Source organism: Branchiostoma floridae, chromosome 4 (assembly GCF_000003815.2).
Source record: "Branchiostoma floridae strain S238N-H82 chromosome 4, Bfl_VNyyK, whole genome shotgun sequence".
NCBI classification, from domain to species: Eukaryota; Metazoa; Chordata; class Leptocardii; order Amphioxiformes; family Branchiostomatidae; genus Branchiostoma; species Branchiostoma floridae.
The window spans coordinates 26,284,488-26,296,100 of NC_049982.1; the positions used below are offsets into that span (position 1 = coordinate 26,284,488).

Here is an 11,613-nt window from a genome sequence, read left to right on the forward strand (position 1 = left end):
GCCAACACAGAATCTGATTGTCATTGCTAATCAATAATGTATGAAGTGACAGGACACAGCTGGTCACCATATATATGAAATGTGTTTGAGGTAAAAACAGAGCAGCAACTTGCTTTCAAATGTTATCTTTCTAGTTTAAAGCCATTGGTAAAAAAAAGTAAGACATGCTAGATCAAATTCAAGTTTCCTAGCTTTTCACACGTGGACTAACTTCATAGTATAGTACCTTTATTTGTGTCCTGACTGCTTGATAAAAGCATTCTCATTGGATAGACTTTTATCATTCGCTAAATTGATGATGGAGCTATTTTTCTCTATTCAGATACTTTTGAAATATTTTGTTACTTTTGTTAGTTTTCTTAATGTTCCTTGATAATATTCATATCTATATATCAACCTAATTAGATAGGACTTACCTTAGATGTTTGCAGAACCACATTCAAACACATACATTTATATATACATGTAAATCAAACACACATACATGCACTAAGATATAATTTTATATATACATTTATATATATAATCTTAAATATATTCTTGCAATAGTTCGAAATCTCATTTGTTGAATAACAATTCCCATATCATAAACAACATATCTTTTCTCACATTATTTTCTCTATAGCTACATAACATCACATAGCCTGCCTGAGCAACATCACCAGGCTGCTAGGAGGCGCTGTGTGTCTGATATTGCTGGTGTTAGGGTTTGTACTCACATTTGTACCTCCTATAGAGGAAGGAACAAATTGTATTGACTTATATATTAAGTGAGGCTAATTTCTGTCTCCTATTTTGAAATGGCCATAAATTAATCGGAAAGAAAGTCAGGACATCATGAGACATAAAGCTATTGAGAAGTAATTATGACTTGTAGATCTTTGTGAAATTTGATCCTCCACTCCTTCCAAGAGTGTTTAACGGAGTAGCCAGGGTTCTAGCTGGTGCATTTTAGCGTAGCGGGTCACTACACTAAAATTTGCAATCACTACGCTAATTTTCAACTAGTGTGGTGGTACTTTGCTATCATTTACCTGTTGCAAATGTCTAATCAAATATGAATGTGATGTTTCAGTGTTACATGTGATGTTAACAGAGTTACAGCAAGTCCTCTCACAGGTACCCTTATCATGCCAACATCTTACTCTAAATCAAAATCTCACCAAGGAAGGGCCAAGATCTCCTTCTACACCATGCCCCTAATTCAATTGCTTGTTTGCTACCTAGCCATTACCATTACGCTAAAATAAAATCCTGGCTAGAACCCTGGTAGCCCTCACTGCAGGCCGACGAAGTGTGTGATGGGAGGAAGCTTGACCATCCACTCCTCGTACTTCTCCACAAACAGCCTGAGCCTGCCCATGTAGGTGTCCTCGTTATAGGGCAGTCCGTGGGCCGTCAGGTACTCACGCACTACAGGACGCACCTGGGAAAACATGCAGAACTGACATCAATCTTTGATTCAAGTTAATGACCACAAAACACAGAAATTCGTGATGCACTCAGGCTATAACCCATTCATATCATAAGAGGGTATGCATGGGGGATCCCTAATTCTAGGAGAGTCGTCAATGCTTAAAGCAGTCCCTAAATTGACTTCTATCTTCTCGCAAAGGTTTTTTTTTATAATTGGTTCATATTGAATTCTTCCATTGCATATTCATAGGGTATGGCAAAATGTAGTCTGACAGCAAATGCTGATACAGCTGAATGTCATCTGACATCACGATAGGAATGATTTGTCAATAATTCTTAAAGATGAATTCGGAATAACAAATAACGTGCCATGCAGAATTTGAGCAATCAATAATGTGCTTCATGAATAATTCACTGACAAGGCTCAATGTTGAATTCCTCTTGGCGAGTTACAATTGACATTGGATTAGAACAGCTTATTACACTTCACAGAAAAAGGCATGCAGACCCTTACACTGCAACACTTTCAATAGTATATCAGGCAAAAAGTGCAACCTTGACACCACAGTATGGCCTCTCCTTTTGCCTCATTTGGCAAACAATAAACTATCTGCCATCAAGACAACAGCATGTCTAGGACAAAAGATACAAAAAACGGATATTCTGCTGCAGTACCAAGGTTGGCCATAAAGGAGCCCCAAATCAATTTTGAAGTTCGTACTCACAACATCTTGCCACATACCACATATCATCATAATTCCTCTAAAGGTTCTTTAATATCTATTGCTTTGGATACACACATGCACAAACACACACGCACAAAGTCAAACACACATGCACACACACACACATACACACACACACACACACATACATACACATAGACACAGGCAACCAGACACACACACATGCACAGACAGACATATGCACAGACACAGACACAGACACAAAGACAGACACACTCACACAGACACGCACGCATACACGCACGCAGTGTGGCACACATACACACGCATAGATAAATAGCCTTAATTGTAAATAAGCTTAGACCTTCATTTTTCCCTAGGATGTAACACTACGACAGGTTACCTTGAAGCACATGTTGTCGGAGAGTGATGGGAAGAGATGGTGTTCCACATGACAGCTGATGAGGGAGTGGCCGAACACCCAGTCTAACACCACGTTCCTGCTCAGGTTCAGCACACCTGTCGACATCAGCTGGATTCTCTTCGGTCGAGTCTCCTGAAATGGAAACCAGTAAGATTTTTCATCCAGGACCCGTTCCTCGACCAAAATAGGCTTGCTTCTACAAAAAAAATTTAACCCCATCCACCCAAAAGGTCTGAACTTGATATTGATGATTTCTGTAAACTTTTAATAATAAATGGGCTCCAAAACAATGAGTGAGATATAGGTGGAGACGATTGGGCCGATGACATAGAATGTCATTTGTCACACAAGTTTTTGATAATATTCAGTCACACCTGCTGTAAATGTGACTTACATATTGAATATACATGATGCAGAAAGACAGACAAGCAATCAGACATTCACAGACTCTGAGGTACTGTAATACAATCATGAAAATAAATTTTGGTTGTCCTGTCCAGTGTAACAAACCTATAACCCCCCCAAAACACTACCTTGTTTATACAATTGCACTTACTGTTTCAGGCAAAATGTTATGATATAGCTTCACAGTGCTCTACCCGTGAGAACCCACCTGTGAGTACATGGGCAGCCCGATGTGTTGGAAGATGTTGTACGTACCTGTGAGTACGTGGGCAGCCCGATGTGTTGGAAGATGTTGTACGTACCTGAGAGTACATGGGCAGCCCGATGTGTTGGAAGATGTTGACGTGGATGTAAGGCAGGCCGAAGATGGCGCGGGAGGCCAGCATGAAGGCGGCGGCGCCCAGCGCACTGAAGCCCGAGAATTGAACCAGCAGGAAATGGTTGATGTACAGTCCCGTAGCTATACAGGCAGGAGAAGAGAAAGTCTTTAAAAGTTTGCATTGATTTTATTTCATGGCAATAAAACTAAAGCATATTTAAATCACAGTATAACTAAAGAGAGTTCCACGGCATCATAACTTTGACGACTGATGATAACTTAAATGGTTGGTTATAAATTATTATTATGCAAATAAGGTCCTCATTTGCATAAATTTTATTTTTGCCAGCCAGAAGTTGTCCAAAGTATGCTTGTCTTCTGTAAATAAAGAAGGCTATTCTAACATTTCCTGATCAATTATGCAAATGACTCCTTATTTACATAATCCATGTTCAATGTTGTTCACCTTCACATCATCTACCTGACTATGGAAGTATTGTATTTTCTCATCATTGAGAACATGAGATACCAAAACCTTAAGTTCTGTTGCAGTACCATGGATAGCCCCTAGGCAGCCCAAAATCTAATCACGTCTTAATTTTGCCAAAACCAACCAATACATCCACAACCTCTCAACACAGACACACGCAAACACGAATATATAAACAATTCATTCTTGCCGAAGATAGTGTCACATACTTATAAAGGAAATGCGCAAAGTTACAAACTCTTTTCACAGAGGTACGAGATCTTCAAACTTTTTGTTCTGAAAAAGGAAGACGTTTGATTAAAAACAGGTCAACCATAAACACCATGACTCACCTATTGTTATGATGCATGATAACATAGCTGACCACTGACCCCACAGCAGCTGGACACTGACCAGTGGGGTGAAGACCGGGACGAGCAGAGGCGCACAGAACATGTACACGTACTTAGGGAGGAAAGCTGCACGGAACGAGCTGGAATCCCCCAGCCCGATAACGTTAGTATGGGGATGGTGGACCTTGATATGGACGTCATACCCTCCCTTGGAAGTGAACGCCCCCGCCAACTCGCTCAGGAACCAGACCGCAAAGTTGTTAGCCGTACGGGACTCCGCTAAGGCGCCGTGTACGGCAAGGTGGGCGCCCTTGTTCGCCAGGATCCAGTGGCCGGCACCGCAAGCCAACAGCGCCGATGCGAAGAGGAGAGGGTGCCGGTAGCCGGCGAGGTGTATGCCGAGGAACGCGAGCCCCAATCCGGCGGCGAGGATGCACCAGTCCACCCCGTACCGATCCCACCACGAGCTCCTGCTCACGATTTGTTGCACTTTTTCGCCGAGTTCCACTAAAGAGGCGGTGTTTGGGCCCTTGGAGCCCGACACAGGTCTCCATCTGAGCTCGGCGCGACCAGTTTCGGTAGTAGTCACGTAACTGTGGGTTACTGTGGCACTGCGAGTCGCCATCTTCTCACTCGATGTAACACAATGCATATGGGTCAAAGTTCGCTGATAACGTTACTGTAAAATTAAAAAATGTTAGCGGGGATTTAATTTCGCGGTAGCGAAAAATGGAGTGTTCGCGAATTGGTTTTAGCTTTCGCATGCTTGGCAGGAATAGAAGGAGTAGATAAGCAGAAGACAAAAGAAAAAGTTTGCGATGAAAAGTTCGAGAATTTTTTACCGCGAACAAAAAAGTGTCAGAAAAATTTTACCTTTTAGAGTAGTCGATTAGATGACGTCTCTGAAACTGTCAAGGTTTATGTGGTCAAAGATCAGTGTTGTCTGCCTGATAAATTTGAGCATAATATCAAATAGGCACAATGGATTGATGAGCGTCTAACGTTTTATCTATTTTGTTTGTTTGTTTTGATGAGGTATAGCCAGCTATTTTACCAAGAAGGTCACTGGAAAATATCATTGATTTTTTGTCGCATGATTTATGAATATCATATTTATAAGACTTAAATGCATGCAAAGTACCGCTACATAAGTCATGGGTGAAATGATAACAAATGCTTATAATCCAAATAAGAGTCTAATTTGTATAATTGATGTGAAAGTGCCATAATCCCATGGTGCGGATTAGCTACTAATGACATGCGTAAGTTAGTCAACAGTTAACGTTAGATACAAAGTTGTAACGTTACACCACGATGCATTGATTACGTAAATGTGCATGTTGTGTCATTTGGATAATTTTGATATGGGTTTTGCTAAACGAAAGGTCTCCTGCACACATAATATGCGCTTTTAGAAGACCATCAGAAATAAAATAGCTTGTGCTTATTATAGCCTTCTTTTCATTATCAATGAGAGACAAAATCACACATATTAAAATCTACAAAAGCTGTAAATAGTACGTGGAGGTATGATGTCTCTGAACTCTTGTTTTATCTTGCAGGTGGCTCTCGTGTTTCCTCGCGATATCGCGCGAGACTGTACAGTTTTTCAAAGATGGCGGTGATGGCGTTGCTCACGAGGTGTTCTTGTGTGTTGTCGGCGTTTTTCGCCGTCCTCGCCGTCCAGGCACAGACCATGAACCCCGGAGACTACATGAAGAGGGAACACTCACTCATGAAGCCATACACAGGTATGATGTACCCACGGATTTCGTAGTAGCGCGGTAAGAAACCGACGGTCGAACATTCCCGAACAAAACGTGCCCACTTCCTGATTTGGGCACACCTGAGTTTGTGTGATAAATGGCCATTTGAAAAAAAGATCGTTACCAAAAATATTATTTTCAACTATATGATCTAGCAAGAAAGCGTTATCTCATGTGGATAGAAAAATCGACTCAACGTATTTCATAGAACAGCAAAAATAAAATGGTTAACTTTATCAAAATTCTTTCTTTTGTTGCTCATAATTATTTGTGCCAAAATGCACACCCTGAACACCTATTTTAAAGGCCTCTTCATGCTTAACGAATTATTTCAGTGTAGACATCTATAATTTGCTGAACTAACTCCTGCAAATTGTTTGGTTGGGGAAAACAAGAACATATAATGATATAGAATTTTATGGTATCAATATCACATGGTGCAAAAATTAAATTGTTTTCGGTGCATTTGCGCTGGAAAAGAATGTTTCTTCCCAGACCAATTTGTGGAGATACATGAATATGCAAAGTTACAACCTACGAAGTGATATATATTTGCATATCATAAATGTTCTCTGTTTTGATATATATACCACTGGTAGAAGTATTTTTTGTCATCATCCAAACTTCTGGTTGATAAAATCTTAGATCACACATTAGGCACCTTCCCTCGACCTTGCCCCCAAACACTTTTCAACCAAGGTCGTTGGTGGGATGGGAGCAGTCTGGCTTGGTTGTACATGTAGGCCACACCTATATCTTATGCAACAACCATTTCTCGACCAGTACAGACCTATTCTCAACTAAGCCGCAAACGCTTTTAATAGGGCCTACTCCCAGCCACTCCCAACCTTCCAGACTTCTACTACTGTACTAAGTTCTAGCTGCAGATTGCCGACCCGCTCTTGACTGATCCCCACCCGATTGTCAACTCTCCTGAGTCCTATCATCATGAATTGAAATACTAGTAGTAGACATTGCCAGCAAGTTTTTAAAGAACTAGAGTCGATTCCACATTACCAAGAGGGTATTTCTTGCCTTTTGTTCCAACATTTTGGAAATCTTTATAACATTCTAACTATGATAAGTAACTGTTTAGAACTATTTATAACATCTGTGTAATGTTCTAAAAAATTTCTATAGTGTTCATACATGTTAGAAACATTTCTAACCTCAAATACATTATTTCTGTTAGTTTCTAAACTGTTCCAACATAGATTCATCATTTGTGATCACATGTGATCACATGTTCGAACATGGAAACAAAATGGTAAAACTGGGTCAGTGGGCTGGGGGAGAGGGCAATTCACACATCCCTGCCAAGTACAGGAAATTCTGTCTGTCTGACACCTTCTCACAAAAGAGCCACCAGTTTCTACTAAAGAAAATAAAGAAATACAAGACCCTAACAAAAGATCCAGCCTAGCACCTTGGTTTATGGTGGTAATAAAAGTTTTTATGGAGGAAAAAAAATGACGCAAATTGTTGGAACATTTGATCACATGTTCCAGCAATAACAAAAACACATAGATGTTTCTAAATTGTTCTAAATAAAGAGATATTTGTACCATTAATTTCGGAATGTTTCCAACATAAATAGATAGGTTCAAACATGTTCAAACTTTCATTTTCAATTGTTTGAACAGTTTAGAACTTCAGTGGCTGAAATATTCTTTTACTTAGAATAGTTCAAACTTACTACAAATATTATTTCAAAACCCTCTCGGTGACTCGGAATCGACTCTAACTGACTCTGTTTTGTTGGATTTTGACTCAATATCCTGTTGGGCCCTGGTGTTGGAAATACTATAGCACACTGTAAACAATGGTGATGTGTACAATACAAGTCATTTATCATTGAAGGCTGGAGTGGAGCATAGAGCATAGATGCTTGTTCTAATCTATGATCTTTGACAGATAGTACATCACTACTACAAGATAATATAGCTTTTTATAAGCTCATTCACCATTCGAAGTACACATGCATATGTGATTATAATATGTCAGAACTCGCTGATAGCGTTTGACAATCTTTATGTACCTTTGGCGTATGCTACTGTGATGCTCGAGTAGTACCGTAGTTCTTCACTTCATCTCTGCGGACAATTTGACGAAAATACCTTGACCTATGGTTTCATACATCACATGTAGACTTATTATTATGAAGTGGGAGGCTGTAACACTATTGTAACAGTTCTTTTGTGGCTGTTCCAGGTACCGGCAGTATGAGCATCCCCCTGTGGGACTTTGGCGGCAGCACCATGGTTACAGACAAGTACGTGCGGTTAACTCCCGACCACCAGAGCCGACGGGGCTCACTCTGGAACCAAGTGGTGAGTAATTGTTCACCTGGTGGTGCATAGTTTCACAGTGCGACAAGTTTCCTTGCTGTTTCAGTGGTGGGGTGTATTTTTACAGGAAGGGGTTGCTAGCCCTTAATTTAAAACTCCTTTAGTATGCTCAAGTCACCTCCTCAAACACGGGACCACTACTTTTCGTCAAGCTGGAGGCAACAGCCAGATTTCGATCCCAGGTCTGTAAAGCTGGAAAAGAGTTGCATCTTCCTTTTGGAGGGGGACAGTTGAGCAGCCCCATGTATGAGAGAGATTCAGGGGTTAGTCTAAAGCATCAAGCCTCTGCATGTAAATAACCTAACACACCTACCAAGTAGGGGTTAGACCCAATGTTCTTGACCAACATACATACATACATAATTCATCCGGTTTTACACCGGTGAGGCACAGTCCAAAGCACAAGTTTTCCAGTATGATCTGTCCTTCATGGCAGACATGCTTGACCAAAAACATGAGCAAAACATGCTTTACGGTTGAACTTTTATTTGCCTTTTTAACAATACAGTGTATATGATCTTAGCAAAACTAAAATGGGGTATCTCGCTAGACTGCTGTACATGGCGGCATTGCTGCGTTTTAAATTGAATTGGTGTTCCCCTTGAGTTTATAATTGGAATGAATGTCAAGTATTTGACACAAGAGATTTGTTTTTATATTGAAGTTCCTCAGGTGCTTGGTCAAATCACTCAGCAGCAGCTATACTGCCAATGTACCATAGCTTCAATAAGTAAGATACCCCCTTAAAGCTGTTACATGAAGGAATGTTGACTGGAGTGACAAGTCTTCCATTTTTTCTTGCAGCCATGTTTTGTACGGGATTGGGAGATGCACGTCCACTTCAAGGTGCACGGCCTCGGGAGCAGTCTGTTCGGGGACGGGTTCGCTGTGTGGTACGTCAAAGACAGGATGCAGCTAGGTGAGACAGTCGCAGCCTTGATAGACTTACAGTTACTCATGTAATGTAATGAGGAAGTGTTTCCACTAAAGATTCACACTCGGAGGTTCGGAGGTGAAATTTGATGAAGAATTTTCTCCATTGTCACTTTGAAAAGCTTGCATAAAACTTTAAAAGTGTGTGTACAAGCGTTCAAATGATATAACACATAATGCTTATCATTAAAAGACAAGGAACATACCGGTATGATCAGGAAAAAATTTGGCACTGGACAAAAGTAGCCCTGGTGCTTAAACCATAAATGTACAAGCATAACAAAAGAAATATCATTGTCATAAACTTGCTTTGCAGTCATATATGATAAGATGCAATCGACATAGTATTCACAGAGATGTGGTCGACTGAAATCAGTTTTGAAAAACTTTTCGAGTTGAGAATCTAAACCTATTGTTTGGTGTGTTTTTTTCTGAATGAATAATGTCTACTAATGCTGTGTCCTCTATGGCCTAAACTTTCTCTTGTGATTTTCTAAAGAATATGTTGTATGTTTTAAAGGACCTATATTATGTCTGTTTGTAAAACTATGGATATTTTGTATATTCCAGGTCCTGTGTTTGGGAACAAAGACAACTTTGTGGGTCTGGCCATCTTCTTTGACACTTACAGTAACCACAATGGGCCACACAATGTAAGTATTCTGTGTACATGTACATGTAGTTAGTGTCCAAGACAAACTAGTTGAATTTTCACTCCCACTGACATACTCCAATGTGCATTTACATTTTACATGGAGGAACAGTTTGTAACCCATAGTGCTTCACCTCAATTGGTCACAAACAAACGTCAATTTAAACTTTAAAGATATTCCCTTGGCCTCTTGAGGCCGTATGGGCAGTGGGTTGTTATCCACTGTGTGTAGGGCATGGTATCGGAAGACTCAGCCTATTTCTCTCCTTCCACTGTCTAAATTTACCTCCCCAACTGAAGTCAGAAACCCATTTTGCACCTTGGTGGAGTAAGCCTGTGTGTTGACTGGCAGTAGTCTGTATTGTTTTGTACATTTGTACTGTAGTCTTTTTTGCCGTTATTCTATAGTCTGTATAGACTGACATAGAGAGGAGTGAGGACAGTTGTATTTTGTATAGCAAGGAATACCACAAGCTCTCAATTTTGTGTCCAGTACCCTAGCCTTGCAGCCATTTGATGCCAGAGTAGAACACTATGGTTGATTACGTATTCCAGAAAGGCTTTTATATATATCAGGGCTCGAAATACCACCTGCTTATGCAGGTAAGTGCAGGTAAAATTGAAGCTGTGCAGGTATTTCTGATGTCTACCTGCACCTAACCTGCACTGGTCCATTTACTAGGTTTTATACATAAATACTATGATGTAGGTGTATATGGCTTGTCATTAGCTGCATTGACTGTTACCACCTATAAAATATAAAAGTAAAAATAGCAATGGTTCCTGAACAATTTTAGTATGATCCATACTTTCTAAATTCAGAGTGTTGCAGGTTAAATTTGTCTGGTGCAGGTAATTTTCAATGTTACCTGCAGCAGTGCAGGGATGCAGAAAAAAGTATTTCGAGCCCTGATAGTATAACACGTTTCATGTGTCTCCAAACAGCATCAACACCCGTACGTCTCCGCCATGGTGAACAACGGTTCCCTGACGTACGACCACGACCGAGACGGTACGCACACCCAGCTGGCGGGATGTCACGCCCAGTTCCGTAACAAGGATCACGAAACGCACGCCGCCATCAGATACATGTCCTCACAACAGAGGCTAACGGTAGGTCTCCATCGAAGCCTGAGTAGTAGAGGGAATGCTGTGCAAAACAGTTTGTTGAGAAGGTTACAACAGACAATGTGATCATTAGATTTTGGTTGGAGTTTGGAAATTTCTGCATGTTTTGGATTTATTGTTTGCTTGTTTCAAAGAACCGGAAAAAAATGTCTTTAGACGTACTAGTACACCAGGTTTATACAGTAAGTACAATCAGCGTAAGTTCTGGTTTGATCCACTCACACTGGGATGGACCCCTTTTCAGTAAGTGTAGTAGATTCTTTAACGTGGTTGAGGTGTGACTCTCCTCAAACATGGGGCTTCCGGCTTTACATCCCGTCCAAGAGCACGTCCCTAACTGAAGTTAGGTAATCATTTTCACCTGAGTCCAGTACAGCAAGAAAATCAATGTGAATGGCCTTTCTCAAAGGCAAAGCATTGAGGCCTACTAAGGATTCGAACCCAGAACCTTTGTATTCTGAGTCAACAACCCTAACCACAAGTCCACCTTGTACTTTCCCCAGGTTATGGTTGATGTTGATGACAAGAACGAGTGGAAGGAGTGTTTTGACGTGACAGGAATCCGCCTGCCACAGGGGTACTACTTTGGTGCTTCAGCTGCAACTGGCGACCTGGCAGGTAGGGGGCAGTGCTGAGCCATATCTTGCAGTACAGTGTACATAACTTGCACTAATGTAGGCAGCTGGCTGCGATATAGCCTCTACCAGGCTTCGT

General features: G+C 40.8%; 2 protein-coding genes across 2 annotated transcripts in view; one reads left to right on the forward strand and one right to left on the reverse strand.

Moving 5' to 3' along the window:
• Positions 1 to 317: 317 nt before the first annotated feature.
• LOC118413363 (fatty acid desaturase 6-like) lies at positions 318 to 5,545 on the reverse strand. The gene is made up of 4 exons (XM_035816716.1): positions 4,073 to 5,545; positions 3,234 to 3,391; positions 2,506 to 2,658; positions 318 to 1,426 (listed from the first exon to the last, which is right to left on the reverse strand). The coding sequence occupies exons 1-4, from the start codon at positions 4,722 to 4,724 to the stop codon at positions 1,277 to 1,279; spliced, it is 1,113 nt and encodes a 370-aa protein (XP_035672609.1). The 5' UTR covers positions 4,725 to 5,545; the 3' UTR covers positions 318 to 1,276.
• A 97-nt stretch (positions 5,546 to 5,642) lies between these two features.
• Positions 5,643 to 11,613, forward strand: part of LOC118413364 (vesicular integral-membrane protein VIP36-like) — an 8,880-nt gene continuing 2,909 nt past the window's right edge. The window contains 6 exon segments of the mRNA XM_035816717.1: positions 5,643 to 5,823; positions 8,050 to 8,168; positions 8,991 to 9,105; positions 9,690 to 9,772; positions 10,717 to 10,884; positions 11,403 to 11,517. Of these exon segments, the coding sequence (XP_035672610.1) occupies positions 5,688 to 5,823; positions 8,050 to 8,168; positions 8,991 to 9,105; positions 9,690 to 9,772; positions 10,717 to 10,884; positions 11,403 to 11,517 (736 nt within the window). The 5' untranslated portion in view covers positions 5,643 to 5,687.